The sequence below is a fragment of the Cynocephalus volans genome, chromosome 6 (assembly GCF_027409185.1).
Source record: "Cynocephalus volans isolate mCynVol1 chromosome 6, mCynVol1.pri, whole genome shotgun sequence".
In the NCBI taxonomy this organism is placed as follows: Eukaryota; Metazoa; Chordata; class Mammalia; order Dermoptera; family Cynocephalidae; genus Cynocephalus; species Cynocephalus volans.
This window is the reverse complement of record NC_084465.1, coordinates 27584049-27604712: the sequence shown is the minus strand read 5'-3', so window position 1 is coordinate 27604712 and position 20664 is coordinate 27584049. Positions and strand designations below refer to the sequence as shown.

Here is a 20664-nt window from a genome sequence, read left to right as displayed (position 1 = left end):
TCAGCCCAGACTGACGATGCAGCAGGAATTTCTGAGCCAAGCTGGGCCAGGTGATGGAGGAAACAGAGTTAGAACCACTCCAGTCCTGTTCCTCAGCTGTGCCTGCCCCACCTTCCTCCCATTTCTTTTCCCTACTGTGACTCTCACTCTCCCCCAAACATCACTCCCCTCCTCTCTCTGAGGTCTCAGGCCCTGGTTGCTCCTCTCAGCCAAAACAGATCTTCATCTGCAAGGACAGCAGTGCTTGGATTCTTCCTCTAGTTCTTTGGACCTAGTATGGCTGAGGCCCCACCCCTCCCGGCCTCCCTGCCTGCTTCCCTCTTGGCTCCCTGGTCTCCCTTCTCCAATCCCCACGAGCTGATGGGCAGAGTTGGAAGAAAAACCATCTACGTTCCTGCTTTTCCACTTTAAGCCTACTGCGTGTGCCCCTGCAGGTTGCCCTGTGATGGGCAAGACATCCGCCAAAACACTGTCAGATTTTCATTTTCGAACCTAATCTACAACTCTGTTTTTGTGCTACTCTGAGCCACTGCATTTTAGCCAATGACAAACACACACTACTGAGCTCAGAGCCAAATGCTCCAGGCAAGGGAGGGCCTGGTGGCCGGATGTGTTCATGAGTATCTCCACTGTGAGTTCAGCTTTGGGAGCTAGGCTGGGGTGGGGAGGTGGACACAGGCTTTCTCTAGGCAGGACCCGCACTCATGGGAGATGAGAGTTCTGCAGGGAAAGGGAAGGGTGGTTGTGAGCCCACCCTCAAAGAGGCCCTGTTGGTGGGTGAAGGAGATAGCTTCATCTTTGTGCATCTCAAACTGCGGGAATGTGGCAGGGGGGATCACTGGGAATCCCAGCTCCAAGTGATCAGGCCCTTTTACTTCTGTATTAGCACCTCCATGAAGGACCTTACCACAAGCTAATCTAGCCAGCAGCCCACCAGGACCTGAAGCCAGGCTCCTAGGAACACAGGCATTTCCACCAATGACTGCAGAGTTTCTGCCTCACCTCTCAGGGCTGTGTTCCATCTCTGTGTAAAGCCACTTCCCAGGGAGTCAAAGGGTCTTCAAGGGGCTCCTCCTAGGACCCTTACACATCCCAACCACAGGACAAGATTCTTCAGTCTTGGGTGAAGGTCACTGGGGTCTGAGGTAAATGCAACCCACCCAAAAGCTGCTTCTATTCCACTTCTGGTGGACCCACTGCTGCTGTTGCCCCATCTAAGCTTTTCCAAGAAGGTCAGAACTTTCTCCTCTGAAAATATTTTATTGATAAATTAACTCTGAAAGCATTCGCCTTCCACCCGACTGCTGTAAAGCCACCTAGATGGACTATGGACCCTTCTGTGCAGAAAGGTCACTGCAGGACAGAGAGTCTCATTCAGGGGTGGGATTCCTGGACATGGCAGAGGTGGGCATGTGGCCTGGGGCACGTCCTGAGGTCTTCTGAGGACAGCCCCTCTCACTCAGCACCAGAGTGGGGAGTGGTGGTCAGGAGTGGAGCACCTTGGAACTTTATTGCTGGTGAATGCCAAGGAAAGTGGGACCCCTGCCAGCCTAGAGTTGCAGCTGAGGGCATCAGCTTCCCAGGGCTCCAGAGAAGGTGGCACTCATTCCCAATCAACAGATCCTGGCTGCTGACCCACCCACCCAGGGCCCCTGGATGGGGAAGGAATCGGGAGAGGTATCTGAGCCAGGCAAGATTGGGGAAGGGTTACAGTATGCAGGTCTCGGCAGAGCAGGTGCCTGAAAGGGACGTCCTATGGCGGGGGCAGCGAGGTGGCCACCTCTTCACAAGTCTATGGTGTCGCTGCCCATGCTCAACTCGTCGATCTGTCGGCAGGCGTCCAGGAATTGCTCCTGCAGCAAGGCCTCCTCGGCCTGCAGCTCAGGAGCAGGCTCTGGGGAGTCGCGGGAGAGTGGGGACAAGGCCTGGTAGGATCCCGAGGCCGGGAGTCTGGGGCTGCTTCCCGAGGGCCGCGGGGGAGTGAGGACACAGACCAGCGGACAGCGCGGGAGCCTGTCGGGGCTGGAGCACAGCAGCATGGACGAGCTGTCCCGGGAGAGTCCGCACAGCGAGCCTGATGAGGCGCTGCTGCCGGCCAGCCAGGCCCCGGGGGAGGGGAGCTCCGGGGCTGCCGGGGAGCCCGGGGCCTCCTGCGACCTCCCACTGGGCCCGACCCCCGCCTTCGCCCCCAGCGAGGCAGTGCGGTGGACACGGAGCCCAGGCAGGGCTTCCTCGAAGGCAGGGCCCTGGAAGAGGCCGGGTGCGAGCAGGGCCTCGCTGCACAGGGCCTCTTCGATGCTGCGGCGCAGGTTGATGGGAGAGGGCGGGCGGAAGTCCACGGTGTAATCGCTGCAGGGGGAGGAGGCCGGGGACGGGGCTGGGTTGGCCACCGCGCCGTCGAAGCCACTGCAGCCGCCGCCCTGGAGTAGGAGGTCAGGGCCTGGCCCTGCCAGGGCGCACAGCTGCAGCAGCTCCGCGTCGCCGCGCGCTATGGCGCTACCCAGGGGCTCCTTGTCCGGAGGCCCGGCGACCCAGCCTGCGGGCAGCAGCGGGGCCGCGTGGCCTGGGGACAAACGGAAGAGCTTGGCCCAGCAGCGCGGCGGCACGCGGGGGCTGCAGAGCGCGGGGTAGAGGCCCAGCAACGCCAACGGGAGCGCGACGCCCACCTCGCCCAGGCGCAGGCCGAGCTGGAAGGCCCACCAGGGCCAGGGCCCCTCCAGGCCAGGTTGACCCCCATACCCCAGGGCGTACAGCACCTCGTAGCCCTGCAGGACTCCACTCAGCAGCCCGAAGGTGCCTGCCACTGGGGCCGTGCGCGCCGCGCGCCGCCAGGACTCCCGCGGGGCGAAAGGGCTGCGCGCCTGCGGGAGAGGGGTGGCTCCCTTGAAGCCAGAGCCCCCCAGGGGCGCTCCGGCCCGCCGCCGCCGGCCCCCCCAGCAGGAGAGCATCAGCAGGAGCCCCGAAAGGAGGGCGACGAGGAAGGCGTGCAGCCCGCGCGAGGCGAGCCGCAGGGGCCGCAGCGGGCGGTGCGCGGCGCTCCCGAGGGCGGCGGCGGCCGCCAGCCCCAGCCCCAGGAGCAGCAGCGCTGCCAGGCCGCCAGGGCACCGCGGCGGGCGCGGCCGGGCCAGCAGCAGGCAGGCCAGCCCCAGGCCCGCGGCCAGGCAGGGCAGCGGAAGGTCCTGCAGCAGCAGCCAGGCGAGCGCGGGCAGCCGGTCGCGGTGCCCGTAGGCATCGTAGAAGAGTGGGAAGGCTCGCGTGGTCCCGGCTGAGAGCAGCAGCAGGTCCAGCAGCGCCAGGCAGGGGGCGCTGGGAGGGCAGCGCCAGGGCAAGAGGGCCAGAGCCAGCAGCGCCAGCAGGGCCACCAGGCCGAAGAGCGCGCCTACCCCGTACACATGGGCTTCCCAGGCCAGCCCCCAGCGAGCCCTGGCCTCTGCCCAGTCGGCCTCCAAGGTGAGGAAGAAGAGGGGCAATGGGGCTGCAGGAGGCTGCCCCTCGTGTTCAGGCAATTCTCCCTTTCTGCAGGACTCTGTCCCACACTCTGGCTGCACCGAAGGGTTCCCAAAGCTGGCAGGAGAGGGGCCATCTGGGCCAGAGGTGGGGATGGTGGGGTCTGTGGGCAAAGAACATTTGGCTGAAGCAATTTTGCAGCCTTTCCCCTGCCCTCCCCACAGCAGTAGCCTGAATGCCAGTCAGAGAGTCTGCCAAAGCATCCAAGATGCACGTGTCTTACATATGAGACTCACCCAACCTCTCGGCCTGACCTCTTCCCCTCCCCCATTCAAACTCTTCCTAGTGAAGTTTCCACTCTCATCCTTTTCCCTCTTCCCCCTCCCGACCCTGTTTCCTCCACCCCCCAGCTCCTACTGAAAAGGGTTTTTCTTAAGTCATAGAACTTTACAACTGGAAGGAACTGTAGAGGCCCCCTCCAGTCCAATCTCCCCACCAGAAAGGAAGCTTTATGAAAACAAGAATTTTTGTTTGCTTTGCTCATATCTGAATCTCCATGCTTAAAATGGTTTCTGGCACATAGTTGACATTGAGCAGATATTAATTGAATAAATGAATCTTCTTATTTGCCAGATAAAGATAGTGAGGCTCTGCTGAGAGGTAAAGTGACTTGTCCATGATTACACATAGGCAGAGCTGTAACCAGAATCCAGATCTCAGCATCAATCTGAGCCCCTTTCCACTATTCCAAATTCTTTTCATAATACTCGTTTGCTTATCTCTTGTTCTGCACCCTGACTCCCTACCCCCACCTTGGTGCTTGAAGAAGCTTCCCCTGCCCTTTTCAACTGCTTCCCCCTACACATACCACACACACACACACACACACACACACACACACACACTTACAGAGCACGGGGAGGGGTATGACACTCCTGTCCCCAGCACTCTGAGGGGAACACCATTTCTCCTTTTTCACTGGCCTTCCTGCCTGCTACACCCCAGTCCTCACCTACTCATGGCTGTAACCCCCATCCTGACTCAATCATAAAGCCATTGGTCCAAGGCTCTTAATAGAGATGACTCATTGGTTCTCCCCCCATTTTACAGGTGACATTGTGATGGACTCCCTTGGGTCTTAGAGGCTGTCCTTGAACTCCCAGAAAGGAACAAATGGAAAGATCATAGTGGGACAAAATGCCATCTGAGTAAGTGAGCCCCTCAGGAGCTCTGGGGTTTGCTAACTCAGGCCCCAGGCCCCACCTTGTGCTCCAACATCTTCCCACATCCCTTGGGGAAAAGGAAATCAGCTAAGAGAGGGTAAGGCATAAGATCCCTAATTCTACTCTCCCAGAGCAAAAAAAGTCTTAGGAAGAGTTAGAACCAAGGATTCTCCTTGTGGCCAGGCAGCAAGAGAAGATGCTGGAAGCTGAACCTGTCCCTATCCCCACTTAGCAGGCTCAGCAGGATTGCAGCTACAGGCAAGGCTGGAGGAAGTAAGAGTGATGGTGACAAACAGGGACAGCCTATGGGGATGGGGAAGTAGACAGACAGATGTAGAATGAGCGGGGGGAAGGCTCCTGACAATCAGACTCCTGCCCCAATTGCCTGGCCATGCCCTGGCCATACCCCAACCAGACAACACAGGAAAACTTCAGGAGCACCCCCAACCCCAGCAGTGCCATCTCGTGCTGGGGACATGCAAAATACAGCAGTTCTGAGAATAAAGAGAAGGAGTGAGGGGTCCAGAAGGTGGCTCTGGAGAGGACGATGGAATTGTGCAACTGGGGGTGGCTCAAAAGGAACAGCCCAAAAATTAAATATACATTGCTCGCTGCCAACTGGAAATGGCAGCACGCACCCTGATGCCCGTTGCATCACATTCCTGAAATCTGAAATGGGTAGGAGTATCTACTGCACAGGACTGTTATGAGGATAAATGAGACGATGCATGTAAGACTCTTTGGAGTGCCTAGTGCATAATAATCATTCAATATGATTGTTGTCATTGTCATTATTGTTGGCAAATGTTCAAGACTGATCAATCGTCAGTTTGTGTCTGCGTAAGTGTGGCCACTTCTGGCCTCAAACTAGTTCTTGATTTAACTAACTAAAGGCTGTTGTCTGTGTTAAAGGCCCTTAGCATCTCAAACTTGCTTAGAAAGACATCAATTAGTCAAACAAGTGAACAACAACACAGTCTCACCTTATGAACTCTGTTTAAAGAACACCATTCTGCTAGCCTAACCCCTAAACACTAATGAAGACACCAGCTATCAGTTAAATGAGAAACCATTTGGTTGGGAATGGATAGCTTGATGAGCAGGGGTGGGCATCAGTCTGGGATTAAATACTCACACTCCCTCACCCCTCACTCTTTGGTCCCCTCAGATGACTTTATCCAACCCAGTTCTTCTGCAAAATGAATGAGTTTGCTTCGTCTTTCTGTGGCCTTTGTGGGATCTGCAGAAGGGCAGAAAGACCCTGCCCAGGAGCCCACAATCTGTCCCAGCCTGTTGGGCGTCCCCCCACCCCCCCGCTCACTGTACAGACAAGTGCAGCTCTCAGAGGTCAGCTCCACATCCCCCTCTTCCATCTCCACTTCTCACCCATGCGCCACAGGAAACCCTGGCCCAAAGCACTATGGCAACTACAGCAAATTTCAACATTCATAAGAACCCAGAAAAGGAATAAAAACCAGAAAATAGGCAAAGTACAGAGGTAGCTCAAGTGTCAGAGAGAGAGTTCTGAATTAGCAGCACTGATTCCAGGCGGCAAAGCATGCCTGGTGTGGCCTACACTGGGCCAAGTGTGGGTGGGGACAAGCAAAAGAAAACCCAGCTTCTGCCTTGGAAGGGTCCACTTGACCTCATCTCCTACTTCCACATTCAAGGCTTCCCCAGAAAGGGCCTTCAGTTTCTGCCAGAACAGTCCAGACAATAGTGATCTTCTGGTCCTCCCTTCCCAGGATCCATCTCCTGAGCAGGCCTCCCCTACAGGGAGGTCCTACTCTGGCCCTCTGGCCCCTCTTGACCTCAGGAGCAAGTGAGGAGATGGGATGTCAATGTGAGTAATTAGTGAGGCAGGAGCTTGCTGGGGAGGGGCCAGCTCAATTCATGGAGAAGTCAGGCCTGATTATCCACCAGCTGCCCAGATCAAAGGGCTGGGGAATCACATCTCCACTCCGGATGCTGGAAGCTGCAGCCTGCTTCATGCTCTGGCCCCATTCCTCTCCCCACCCCTACCTCCAGGGTCATGGAGGACTGACTTTGTAGGGATGACACTCAAAATATCTAAAAACTGGGATGGTGCAGGTGCCAGCCAATCAGAACAGACGCCAGCCAGGGTGGTTAAGGAATGGAGGGGAATACTGAGGGGACTAAGAGCAGTGGATACCTAACAACTTGTATGAAAGTTCTTCAGTATGTTGTGACTTGTACAACTGTTCTGGCATGTATGGGCTAAATACAAGCTCTGTCCAAGGTGAAGGAGACCCAATGCAAGGAAACCCTAAGAGTCACGGGCTGATTGCACCTAGGTTAGAAAGATCCTAAAGGGGATACAGAGAGACCCCCCTTTGTCCAGTAACTGCTCAGCACTACTACACACACGCACGTGCACACATACACACACGCTGCTTGCATGAGCAAGACCTATTGGCCTTCTCTTGTCTTCAAGGCCTGTAGTCCTCCTGGGTTTATCCAAGAGGAGCAGCCAGGGAGAGGTTGAGCTCCTGCAGCCATCAGTGAGGAGGGGGAATGAGGTGGGGCTGCCAGCCTGCTGAGCTGGGCTGCCTCTGATACTGTCCAGACTCATTAAACCTGCCTGGCCAGTGCTGTCACCAAGGCCGACAGACTGCCAGCCAGCATCCTTCCCCTGAGGCACAGAGCCTGCCCCCCATCCCACAGCAGACCCAGCCACTGCTGCACACGGGGCTGGACAGGGGGGATGGCAGCCTCTTCACCCACCTGCGGAGGGAGTGCAGGGACCAGGCTAGAGTGAGCCGGAGAGAAAGGTGCTATGTTAAGTCTGGAGCTGGAAAAACCGGGGAGACCAGTGGTTTCCACTGCTGAGCCTCGTGTGGGGTGGCTGGGAGGCTTCACAGCCACAGCAAACCCTTTGCAGAGCAGATCTGGGACTAGTGGCCCTCTCCATGGCCCCCTTGGCCTCATCTACCAGAACCTCTCCTGAGTACCTATGCCCTGTGCCATGTGGCTTATGTGTTGTTCCATCAAAGCTTGCGGCCAGAGTTAGGATGTCTGAGAGGTAGGATCTGGAAGTGTATGTAGAGTGCAGTTGGGGAAAGAAGCAAGGTCAACAGCTACTATTTAATGAGCTTCTACTTTGTACCCAACGTCCTGTCAAGAGCTTGCATTATGTAGAAGCATTACAATAACTTGGCAAAATAACTACTCTTATTAAACCATAGACACATGAGAAAATGTAGGCTCAGAGAGGTTGAATAACCTGCCCAAAGTCACCCATCAAGTAAGTGAACTGGAATTCAAAACGAGGTCTCAAGATTCCAGAGTCTGTGATCTTTCCTCTGCACCACCAGCTTGTCTATGTGCATGTTCTAAAAGGCTCCCTTAAATGAAGGTGTCATCTGTCTACTCAAGGTCCCCTCTTCAATGTCTTATCAATAAGAGGCCCAGCACTGCCCACATCTGACAGCATGTCAGGTCAGATCAGACAGCAAAAGAAAGAGCCCGAAGGTTAGAAGGATGGGGTGTGGTGGGTGGGGGGTGCACAGGATGGAGGGAGGCCAGGCCGACTGGAGTGAAGGGTGGGGTTAGTGCCCAGGCTGTGAAAATCATGGAGGAGTTCCTGTGTCTGTTTACTCCTGATACATCTGTCTTCATCCTGCTCTGCCTGTGATTGCAAAACCTTCAGAGGACCATTATTTAACTCTGTGTGGGACCTTCCCCAGCAACACTTGTTCTCAGATCATTCTGTATATCTCCATGGTTGATGATAAAGAGAATGGTGATTATGATTATGACAACAATGAAACAAAAGGGTCCCAGAACACTGAGTAGCTAGTAGGTAGTAAGTGCTCAGTAAATAATTGTCGAGTTCAAAATGAATTGGACACTTACCTAGTGATGCTGTTGCCATTGTGGCAGAGCTTAGGGAAGAAGCTAGGTCCAGTGGGCTTGGGCTTGAGAGCTTCCTCTCCCGGGGGGATGGGGGTGGGGACAGAGTGGTGCCAAAGAACCCTGCAAAGGGAGCACATGGGGCTCAAGTACCATCCTACCAGCCAGCCTTGGCTTCTGGGGCTTTGGAGAAAATCCTGTCCTCCCTAGAGCTTGCCCTAAGGAAGCCACTGTCCTAGGAATTGCAGCCACATGCTTAGCTTATGTACACCATGAGCTAAGCTACAAGGACCAAACCAGACTCAGTATGGCAAAGACAATGCTTCCCCACGGGAGAGTAGCCCAGGTCCCAGGGCCTGGAACAAGCAATACAGGCCTCCCCTGAGCTGAGAAAGAAAGGGAGGTGCCAGTTAGGCCCCTAGCACAGTGCCTGGCATGTAGAGTGTTCCACAAATATTTGTTGCAATGAAAACACTCACCTGGAGAACCTGACACTCCAGAGGCAGAGCTTGGGGATGCAGTTGCACCTGGGGGGCTGGGGCCTGAGAAGTTCCGGAGTGGAGACAGAGTAGTGCCAAAGAACCCTGCAAAAGGAGCCCAGGCTGAAGCTGCCTCTTATCTGCCAGGGGTGCCTAGGAGGGGCTCTTCTTGGGATGGGGTGCATACTTACCAAAGGGTCCCAGGCGCCCAGCAATCTCTGCCAGGCTGGCCCGCAGGCTGGGCAGCAGGGGCAATGTTCGATGCCCAAGTGTGGGGGCTGCACCTGCTCTCAGCGCCATATCAAACTTCAGCTCCAGCTCACTCTGGTGGGGCCTGGGAGCTCTGGATGGAGGTGCTGTAGCCGTCAGAGCAGTGTCCCAGGTCACAGTGCCCATCCTGGGCTGATAGGGAACCGTGGGCCGGTTGGTGGGCCCAGAGAGGGGGGATGTGGACTCCAGAGGCAGGGAGGAGGCCCAAGGCGAAGAGCTGCCTTCGGCGGAGCCCCACTCTGGGGGAGAGCTCCCAGGGTAGCCCACCAGCAATTCCCAAAGAGGGTCAGTCCTCAGCCCACTGGCCACCTCTTCCCCTGGCTCCTGGCCTGGCCCAGGAGAGAGAGATTGGGTCTCTGTGACAGGGCTCCCCCAGGCAGCAGCAGGTCCCCGAAGATGGAATTTGAAGTTAAGTCCCAGGTTGAGAGACAGCATGGAAGCCTCACTCTGAGGTGGCGGGGTCAAAGTGGTGAGAGAGGCACCTGGGATGGAGGAGGTAGGCTGGGGGCCCACAGGAACAGTGAGCAGGACCCAGCAGAACAGCCCCAGCCCCAGACAGCCACGGCCTGCCATGGCCCCACCTGGCCTCAGGCAGCCTTGGTGGGCAGGGGCTCAGTTCTTCAGCACCTTTTGAACACGAAGGTCCTGGAGAGAGGAGAGGCCCTATGAGCCCTGGCTGCTGCCACCCTCTTCCCTTTCCCAGGATCAGATGCCCCAGGGAGAGGCTTCTGATCACAGGTGGTGGGGCAGGAAATGAAGTGTTCCACCCAAGGAGAGAGACTTCTGATGGCTCTTCTGGTCAGGTCCTTCTCATGCCTTCAGGCCCCAGCACCAAACTCTCCTCTGAAGTTTCTTCTCCCCACCTGCTCACCGGGGGACTTGGGCCTGACAGCAACCAGTGGCCCTTTAACTGATAGCAGAGGGGATAGACTTGAACTCCCAGACAGATTTCTCCCTCCTTCCTTCCCTCTCTTCTGCTTAGCTTTCCTTCCTCCCTAAGATATTGACTTGAGGCCTACTATGTGCCAGGCACCCTTCTGGTAATAGGGCTGTGAACAAGCAAACCCTCCCAGATGACTGTCAACCTATTCCCACCCCCAGCCCTGGCCCCAGTCTGAATTGCTGGCCCTGTCTCTCTCAGACCTCCAGAGCACAGGGCCCCTGGGAGGGGCAAATCCCAGGCCTGAGTGATCTGGCAGATTCGGAGAAGGCCGCCCTGTCTCTGACCAGAGAAGCAGGGTGCCTAGTCTGGCAGAAGCTCCCTCTCTTCCACCCTTCCCCTCTTTCCTGGGGCTTGGCCCTAGAAGTCTTTGGGGGAGGGGCCGCTTGGCCATCTCTGGCTCCCTGGGGGAGAAGGCCAGGCAGGCAAGCTGGGCAAGGGGCAGCTGCAGCCGACTTCTACCCCTCCCCAGAACTCTCCCCTGCATGCGCACATCTGGTGGGGGAAGGGCCGGTGAGCCAGGAACACACGTGCACCCGGCACCCTTACATCACACACACAACCGCACCTAGCACTGTGACACTCGTCCACTCACCCTTCACACACCCCTGCACACACACGCACACGCACATTCCCTCCTGGTGAGCCCCTCCCTCCTCCATGGGTTCAGACCCCAGCTCTGAGCTCCCAGCCTGCAACACACACACGGCATATACAGAGAGGCACACACCCCTATACACACATCCACACGGCCCGTACAGACACACATCACACACGGTCATTCCTCCCACGCCCCTACACACCCTCACCCCTCGCAGGCACCCCTGCACACGCGCGCGCCGCTTCCCCGGGCCGGGCCGGCCGACCTGCTCCTGTCGCTCCCTTCCGCAGGCGGGTCTCCGCGGCCAAGTCCCCCGAGATGGGGCGGCCGCGGCGGCCCCGGCGCCCAGCTGGGCAACGCTCCGAGATGTCTCGCCCGCTCTCTCCGTCGCGCTCCTAGCCCCGCCTCGAGATGGGGACACCGCCCCCCTCCCAGTCCCCGACGACCCTTCGGCTCGTCCCGGCCACCGCGGCTTCGCCGACCCGCTGCCGCCGTGTGTCCCCCGCCCGGCCCGCAGCCCGCAGCGCTCTCACCGGGCTGGCGGCCGGGCTCGCGCTCCCTCCCCGCGGCGCCGCCTCCTGGCTCGGAGCCTCGCTCCCCGGCGAAGCCGCCCGCGCCGGGGCTCCGCGACAGCCGCGCTCTGCCGGCCCGCCCTCCCCCCGCGGCTCGCGCGCCCTCCCGCTGCCTCTCCCCTCCTCCTCCCACCCAGCCCGCCGCCCGCGGTCCGCCCCACACCCGGGCCGGCAGGCGGGGCGCACGCAGCGCAGAGCTCGGCCGCCTCGGTGCCCCGCGCCCCCACGCGCGCTCCTTCACCCCGCGCTGCCACTCGGCCGCGGCGAGCGCCGGTGCCGCGTTCCCAGCCCGGAGCCGGCAGCCACACACGCCCAGGGCGGCCCCGCACACGCAGCCTCCCGCACGCCTTCCCGGGAAGCACGGCCGCGGGCCAGAGCACCCCACGCCGCGCGCACGCACGCACGGCAGCCGGCCCCAGCACCTCATTAGTCCTTGCCAAACCCTCTGTGTATCCCCATTCTACAGACAGGCAGATTAAGACTCAGGAAATGACCAAAGGTGCCCGAGATTGCACGGCTTAGCAGAGACCTGAGCCCAGCCTCCAGTCCTGCCCTCTCTCCCACGTGGTGGTGTTCAACAGTTGTAACCGCTCCACGGGAGTGCCTCCAACACTTCACAGGTGAACTGCCAAGTGTCAACTGCTGTGTAACACTTCTTTTTGCTTGATCTTTCAAAAATTCACAGAGTTTCAGAAATGACTGCCAGAAAGCGGTGGGCTTAGCTGCTGGTGAGAGGTGGACTGCAGCTTGTTTCCACTAGGAGGGGAGAGGAATACGGTAAAATCAAAGGGGATGTGCGGCCTCACCGAATAAGAGCCTAGGCAAAGGCTGACACGGTGTTCAAGAGGACCAAGAGAACAGAGCTGTCCCTCCGGATACTGATGCTTCGTGGACCCTGTTAGTGCTGGAGCAGTGACTGATTTCAGTAGTACTGACTCGTTTATGTTATTTTGAGTCTCTAAATCCCTTCATGTTTTCTTCCAAAAATTCTAGTATTTAAACGTATCAGGAGAATATAAAACACCTGAGGCTCCTTGCACCATGTAAAGCTTTCCCTCAAAATCCAGACATCCATCCTACTGTGTGCCAAGCACCATGGTGGATGCTTTATAAGAATCTCCTCACTTATTCCTCATCACAAGCCACAGAGACAGAAAAATTATTGTCACCATGTTACAGCCCTGGATGTCACTCTGAGCCTCTTTTCCATCTGTACTCCTCTTTTCTGTTCTTAAAGGTGTGTGTGGGGGGGGGGTGTTTAAAGAGTTACCTAGGGTGGGTTGTGCCTCAATTATGGAGAGCTCCGCATAGCACTTTGCCCATGGTAGATGCTCAATTACTATTTGATAAGTGAATAATGAATGAATGATTCTGGGGCTCATATGGACAATGAATTGCATTTCAAAAAGGCATCCAGGACCCACTTCCTTATCACAGAATCCCCCTAATTGACAAAAGATTGAAACAGGCCACCAACTGAGATGATGTCTGGGATTTTTTCTGGGTCTCTAAACAAAACATTGCAAAGGGTGTTCCCTGGATGCATCCTCAGGGGTTACTATAGGGTCTTCCCTCTACCTACCCTCCCAGCCCATCAGGGGCTGCCTGAAGGTTGCATACAGGGATTCAGCCTCTGATTTTTTCTCATATTTTTAATAAAAGTTATCCCACTGGAGACATTTTCTTTGAATCCTCTTCATAGAAAGGCCCATTTCCTGCTAATTACATTCACTTAAAGACTTCTACATGGAAAGACAGAAATAAATAAACCCCAGTACATTAAAATAGCAATCCTCTATGACCAAGTAGGGTTTTTCCTAGAAATTATATTTTTAAAGACATATTGAAAAGGGAAATTAGGGTTTTGGGTTAAGATGGTGATTGAATGCGTACATCTAATTTCACTCCCTCCCCAAGCCCCACTAAAACTCCAGTAAAGAGATTTTAAAATCAAGAGATAAACTACAAGGATGGTAAGATCAGGAAAGGAGACAACAGCAACATAATTTTTGAGCCAGGATAGCAGGCAGTCATGCAGTTACTGAGTTAGCCCCAAGGAAAAAGAGGTCTCAAACTGGCAGCGGGAGAACTGAGAGCTAACTTGATTTACATTGCAAGGTTCTCAGAAGGCACAGAAACTGGCAGTCCAAGGTACCTCTGGAATTGTGGCAGAGGTTGCTAAAGTAAGGACTGGGATGAACTGAAGTTAGATCTCTAGATATCTTCCCTGACTCCAAACCTCTGGGCAACAGTCCCTCCCATATCCCAGCCAGAGGATTTTCCTCTGAGGAAGGTAAGATAGAAGGTATCTGGCCTAGGGGAAGCTTCAGGCACAGATGTGAACAGACATACTATACTGTAATGCTGAAAGAAAGGGGATTAAGTGACCATGTCACATGGAATGCTGAATGCGAGACCCTGAGCCTACTACAACTGGGCTCCCAAAGGGGTGGGAGCAGGACCTTTGCTGTCAATGCTGGAGACTGGAAGATTCTACCCTGGGGCATTTCACCAGCTCAGGAAGATCTAAAGATAATGACAGGGGGTTCTCAAAAGTATCCTTGCTGGATCACCCTATAGCAGCAAACCCAACCTGTGAACTCAGAGTTTCTCAGCAGCCTGCCATCCCCATCTCCCAACCTTCATCATGACCAAAGATTACCAGACATCTGGGAAATTTTCTAACACAGAAGAGGAAGACAAAACAATCAGAGAAAGTAACTTGGAGGAAACAGGTCACGCAAAGAGAAGAAGGTGTCAAAAAGATCATCGTTAGGGCCGGCCCGTGGCTCACTCGGGAGAGTGCGGTGCTGATAACACCAAGGCCCCGGGTTCGGATCCCATATACGATGGCCGGTTTGCTCACTGGCTGAGCGTGGTGCTGACAACACCAAGTCAAGGGTTAGGATCCCCTTACCGGTCATCTTTTAAAAAAAAAAAAAAAAAAAAAAGATCATCGTTAACATCTTCAGAGAGAGGGGCTACCCAGTCAGCTCAGCTGGTTATTTAGAGCATAGTACTGATAACACCAAGGTCCACGGTTTGATCCCTGTACCAGCCAGCCACCGAACAATACCAAACAAAAAACAAAACAATACCCTCAGAGAGATGAGAAGATATTGCATCCATGAAACAAGAATAAAATGCTATACAAAGGAACATTGAGAGAACAGCAACAGCAGAAATGATGTGCTGAAAACTAAAATCATGACAGCAGAGACAAAAACTTCAACAGAAAGACTGGAAGATAAAGTTGATTAAGTCTCTCTAGGAAGTAAAGCAAACACTAAGAGACATAAAACACAGGCGAGAAAAGATAAGAACATTAAAAGATAATTCCAGGAGTTCAACATCAAAATAATAGAAGTTTAAAAAGAAAAAAAAAATAGAGGAAAATGGAAGGGAGGAAATCATCAATTAACTAATTCAAGGGATTTTTCCAGAGCAGAAGCACATGAGTTGCCAGATCACAGGGGTGGGTCCATTAAGACCCCAGCACTGTGGATGAAAATAAACCCACACTGAGGCAAATTAAAGAGAAGAGCCTAGAAACTTACAGAAAGGGGAAAAAAGTAATATACAAAGACTCAGGTATCAGAAAGCCTTTGAATTTCTCAACAACGACATTGGAAGTTAAAAGTAATATTTTCAAAATTTTGAAGAAAATTACTTTCGATCTTGAATTTGTACACATTCCGACTATTGATCAAGCAAGGAGTTAGAATATGTATTTTTTCAGACATACAAGATTTCAAAAGGTTTGCCTCCCATGCACAGTTTCTGAAAAAGCTCCTAGAGAAAGTGCTCCACCCAAACCAGAGAGTAAACCAAGAAAGTAGAAGACGCAGGGTGCAGCAAACAGATCCACCACAGGAGACAGGCAAAGGGAGCCCCTCGGAAGACGGTGAAGGGGATCCCAGGATGTCACCTGTGCACCACATGTACAGGGATACCTGCTCAGACTGTAGCAGTGTGACTAATTCAGGAGGCAGACACATTGACAGGTGTCATCACCAAAATCCCCGCCACCCATGTACCATCTTTGGCACTTCAGGTCAGAATGTCTGGTGAGCCTAGCCCTGACTCTTATTTGTACTTGCCTGATCTTGACCAAGTGCTACGGGCCTTCTGGTCTCCCTTCCACACCCTGCTGCTTGATCAAGAAGTGTTCCACTTTGACCTGCTCCTGGGAGGAGACAGCGCGAGCTCTGAAGCAGAACGCGCAGAACAGCCTGCTGCTCTGAACATTCTCCATCCAATGTCCAAGATCGGGTGGACACTACAGTCCTGCCACACGCCCTCACTGCAGTAAGCTCTGTGTTTCCAAGGCCTTACTCATGACCTTGCCCACTAACATCCCCAGAAAATGTTCCTGTAAATTCTCAGGGAAGCTAAAGCCACACCAAGACCCAGAGGGGCTGTTCAGCATCTCTTCTCCTGGGAGTCTTCATCTAGTACAAAAGTGTCCTTTCCTTTCACAGTCAGGATGAGGCATGCTTCTCAGTATTGTTCAGGAATATACACATATGTGGTGAAACTATAAACAAAAGCAAGGAAAGGATTAACCGAAAAGTCAAGAGAACCATTCCCTGGGTAAGGGAGGCAAGGGGGAGTGTTTATGACTGAGGAAGGCAACGCAAGGGGCTTCTAGGATACTGGTCATATATTATATCTTAACCTATGTGATGGCTACATCGGTGTTCATTTTCTTATTTTTTTAAAGGTATACTTTTATTTTCCTTTATTAACATAGACTTTTATGCACTCTTCTGAATGTATGATTCATTTTTCAATAAATTTAAATGCATTAATATATTGCATCAAAGAAAAATATATAATCATTTTAATAGATATTCAAAAGGCATATTCAAAAATTAATACTGGAAAGATATTTTCGTAATTGATACAAATACTCTTTCAAAAGAATGGCTAATCCTATACTTAACAGCTTAATACAAGAGGATTTCCCATGAAATTAGAAACGGAGATTCTGCTATCAATACTGACATTAAACTTTGTTTTTCAAGTTGTAGCCAATGCAATAAGACCAGAAGTAAAAGGAGGAGGATGATAAAGAGAAGAGAAGGAGGAGGAGAAATAATAAGTACAAAATATTGTAAAAGTAAAGGAGAAGCCAAAATATTATCAACACCAGGCTCTCACCAAGTGAGCTAACCAGCCAGCCAAAATAACATTATTTTGTGAAACAACTGGAAAACTATTAAGAAAAAAACGTGATTAGATTAAAGCTAAAGATCCCCATCAATAACTTTTCTGTGTAAGAATTGGGAGAGAAATCCCATTCAATAAAAGCAAAATGCATTAAAGAGAGAAAAGTTTATCGGGACGTAAAAAGAACTTATGTGAAGAAAACCACAAAACTTTATTGAGAAATCTAAAAGCCTTGACAAGTGGAGAAACAATTCTCAGTTCTGGATAGATCCCCTCAATATTTATAAGACCATCAATTCTCTCCAGCTTGATTTATGTTTTTAGTACTATTCCAATTAAAATATCAATATGAATTTTTAAATTTTTGTAATAATTATTCTAAAGCTTATTTGTAAGAATAACAAGCAAAAATCATTAAGAACCTTTTGAAAAAGAGGAGTGCTTAGAGCATGGTGTTGATAACTCCAAGGTTAAGTGTTTGGGTCCCTGTACCGGCCAGCCACCAAAAACGCCAAGAATTATAAATAGGATGTGTAGCAGAAACTTGCTCCTTTGCATAGCACGTATTTATTCATTTTCATAAATGTTAAATTATATTGCAAAGCTACAATGATTTTTAAAAAGCTGTAATGCTGGCACAAGAATCAACAGGAAGCTCAAAGGTGTGGGAAGCATTACTAATGAAGTTACCAGCCCATTTCTTTGCTCTTCACAGCAGAACTCCTCCACAGAGTTGTCAGCACCCATTGTCTCCATCTTCTTACCTCCTACTCCAGTCTGGCTTCCATCCCACTGCTCTACTGAAAGAGCTCTTATCAAGTCATGATGACCTTTAGGTTGCCAAGTCCAGTGGACCTGAGTCTTCTTCCTTGACCTCCTTAAAAGAGTAGACACCGTTGATCACTGATCATTGTATGAGTCAGGATTCTCCAAAGAAACAGAATCAATAAGATATATAGAAATGGGTTTCTTATGAAGTATTGGCTCATGTGATTATGGAGGCTGAGAAGTCCCACAGTCTGGTGTCTGCAAGCTGGAGGTTCGGGAAAGCTGGTGGTGTAGTTCTAGTCCAAACTCAAAGGTGTGAGAACCAGTGGAGCCAGTGGTGTAACTCTCAGTCTGAGTCTGAAGGTCTGAGAATGAGAAATGCTGATGTTCAAGGGCAGGAAAAGATGCGTGCTCCAGCTCAAGAGAGAGAAAATTTGCCCTTCCTCTGCAAGGAACAGAGGAAGGGCAAATTTGTTCTATTCAAGCCCTCAAAGGATTGAGTAATACCCACCCTTATTGGTGAGGGCGATCTTCTTTATTCAAATGCTAATCTCTTCCAGAAGCAACATCACAGACACACCCAGAAACGTTTTACCTGTGCCCAGCTATCTGGGCAACTCTTAGTCCAGACAAATTGACATAAAATCAACCATCACACTCACTTACTCCTCCTTGAACACTCATTACTCTTGGCTTCAAAGACACTATACTTTCTTGGCTCTCCTATGCTACTCTCCTCCTCCACCTGATAATCTAGTAATCTCCTCCACCTACTAATCTTTCCTAGTAATCTCATCTACCTAGGAAATACCAACTCTGACCTGTATGCTGGAGACTTGTATTGTCCAACTACGTACCTGACACCTCTACTTAGCTACCTAAGAGATGCTTCACACTTGCCATATACAAAATAGAACTCTTTTTTCCCCAACCATCCCTCCCCTCTCTCTCTCTCACACACACACACACACACACAAAGTTAATCCCTCTGCCAAAATAACTTTTCCTTCAACCTTTTCTATTCTTTCCTATTTTACTTAATAGTACCATCTTCCTCTACTAAGTTGATCTAACCAAAAACCTAACTTATTCTTGATTCCTTTCTTTCTCTCACACCTACATCTAATTCATCAGCAAATCCTGTCAGATAACTCCAAAATACTTCTCACACCCACCACTCCTTACCCCTCCATTGTCACCCTCACTCGTACCTTACTTAGATGACTACAATAGACTCCCAGCTTCCATTCCATTCTTGCTCCTACAGCTCACTCTCTACCCAGATGCTAGGATGACCTTTTAAAAACATAAACCAAAAAAGTCAAAAGAAAAAAACAAAAACAAAAAATAGGGGAAAAATCATATCACATCATTTCCTCCAAAGTCTTCCCATTGCAAATAAAATAAAATTTAGTTACTTTATGATGTCTATAAGGCTTATCTACATAGCCTGGTCCCTACTTGCCCATCCACCTCCCATCTTATACTATCATCTCTTCCAGCCTCATCTGCAGTGTCTCCTCCTTGTTCCCAGTACTCTAGACACATTGCCCTTCTTTGTCTCCTGCAAACATTACATATTGGTTCCTGCCTCAGAGCCTTTGCACTAGCTATCTCCTCTGCCTGCAAGATAGTCCCCAGGTCTTCGTATGGCTAGCTCCCTCCTGTCATTAGAGAAGCAGCCCAAATATTACTCCATGTTCCCTTGTTTCTTTTCACTACCTGATATGATCCTGCTTGTTTATTTGCTTGCTAGCTTACTGTCTTTTGCTGCCCCGGAGAGTGTAAACTGCAGGAGTTCTTGTCTGTCTTGTTCAACCTTGTGTTCTGAGCACTAAAAGATTGCTTGGTATTTAATAGGTAGTCAATAAATAAATGTTGATTTTATTAGGCATTTGGATTTATGTGTCCAGAGCTCAGGGGAGAGACCGGAACTAGAGATGTAAAATTTTCAATCACTCCCTCTCTAATGATGTTCTGAGGTTTTCTGTCCCTTCTCCTGGGGCAGAGAGTGAGGCCACATTCCAAGGATATTCTCAGGGCTGAGTCCCTCCTTGGAGGGGACAGTGTACCAGGAGGAACAGCATGGGACTTATGCACTAGCCACCTGAGAGTGGAGTTTGGCTTGGTCCTGAGAGGCAAAGGGATGGGATAACAGAGTGGAAGGGCCATGGCAGGAATGAGCAAGAAGAGATGAGTCTGGGATGGGGTCCCTCGGTCCAGTTCTGTGCATCTGTGGTCTCCCAGGCAGATCAGAACAGCTTCCCCAGCACCCACAGGGCGGGTGCCAGCAGGTGATGCCTCCTCTTTCCAAGAGAAATGAAGAAAATGGGGGTGAATGAGAGGCAGAGAGCTTGAGGAACAGAGCCTGGGACCAAGGAGCCCCGCCCTGCTCTGGTCCCTGTCCCTCTCCCCTCCCACCAGTGGCTCTTAGGGCTGGGGAGCTGGAGCAGCCAGCAGAGGTTCCTTCTAGTGAGTTCATGCATTTCATCCCTTTGTGTCTTTAGCTCTTGGAGATTAGGGGTGGACAGGGCAAGGGTCAAGGGGTCTGCTGCACACATTACTTTGTAATTAAAACAACAACGACAGTATTTTAATCTTTTGACAAGAACAGCTGTTCCCAAATGCTTGCTTTGTGGGTCTCTATCTCCCTTCTTTAGCCCTTAGATTTAACTCACCCTTATTGCTTTCCAGTGTATCAGATTCCTCATTTGCAAAATGGAGGTAATAATAGTCTTTCCCTCATAGAGTACTGTGACCATTAAATGGGTCAATATATAGAGTGCTTTGAACAGTGCCTGGCACACAGAAATGTTGTGTGTGTTCGTTACTATCATTACCACGGTGCTCTGATTTCAGGAGTGAAAGATAAAGCCGCTGGGGGGATGGAGGAGGTGGGGAAGTTTGGTCAGAGAACAGAGAGATTGGTGGGAGAATCCCAGGAGGGGATGGGGACAGGTAAGAGATGAAAGAGGCTAGGGAAGGTGGGCTCTTACCACAGGATGGTGCACTTTAACCAGTAGTTAGAGGTAAAAGGCTGGTGGCTGGAACTGTGCTACCTACCATCTGCAAGACTGATCTGTTTAAGTTTTATAGGGCAGAGGAGGCCCCAGGGAAAATTGTCCTGGTTCTCGTGTCACTGTGAAAAAGCACACAGCCTGCTCACTAAAGCAGATGTCCCCTACTCCTGCCCCTCCCATCCTGCCACAGACCCATGGACCACCCAGGCACAGGATAAAGGGGATAGGGTGATAGGCCAATAGCAGCTCTGGGGGCTCTGAGCAAACCTCAGCATGGTTTGGTTTTTGACAGCCTGAAG

At 51.8% G+C, this 20664-nt stretch overlaps 1 protein-coding gene across 2 annotated transcripts; it reads right to left on the bottom strand.

Moving 5' to 3' along the window:
* Window positions 1-1784: 1784 nt before the first annotated feature.
* PRRT4 (proline rich transmembrane protein 4) lies at window positions 1785-9865 on the bottom strand. Of its 2 annotated transcripts, none has more exons than XM_063098582.1 (4): window positions 9214-9865; window positions 9023-9127; window positions 8547-8666; window positions 1785-3610 (listed from the first exon to the last, which is right to left on the bottom strand). In XM_063098582.1, exons 1-4 carry the CDS (start codon window positions 9863-9865, stop codon window positions 1785-1787), a joined length of 2703 nt encoding a protein of 900 aa, XP_062954652.1. The 2 variants fall into 2 exon arrangements, with proteins under 2 accessions (XP_062954652.1, XP_062954653.1); XM_063098583.1 differs by having other exon boundaries at window positions 1814-2349.
* Between the last annotated feature and the right edge of the window lie 10799 nt (window positions 9866-20664).

Bases quoted from the DNA above. Each gene is read 5' to 3' on its own strand.
- PRRT4 (XM_063098582.1), bottom strand. From the start codon at position 9,865: ATGGCAGGCCGTGGCTGTCTGGGGCTGGGGCTGTTCTGCTGGGTCCTG. The intron at 9,128-9,213 runs GTAAGTATGCAC...CTCCTTTTGCAG, and splicing joins TGGGCGCCTGGGACCCTTTG to GGTTCTTTGGCACTACTCTG. The intron at 8,667-9,022 runs GTGAGTGTTTTC...CTCCCTTTGCAG, and splicing joins TGGAGTGTCAGGTTCTCCAG to GGTTCTTTGGCACCACTCTG.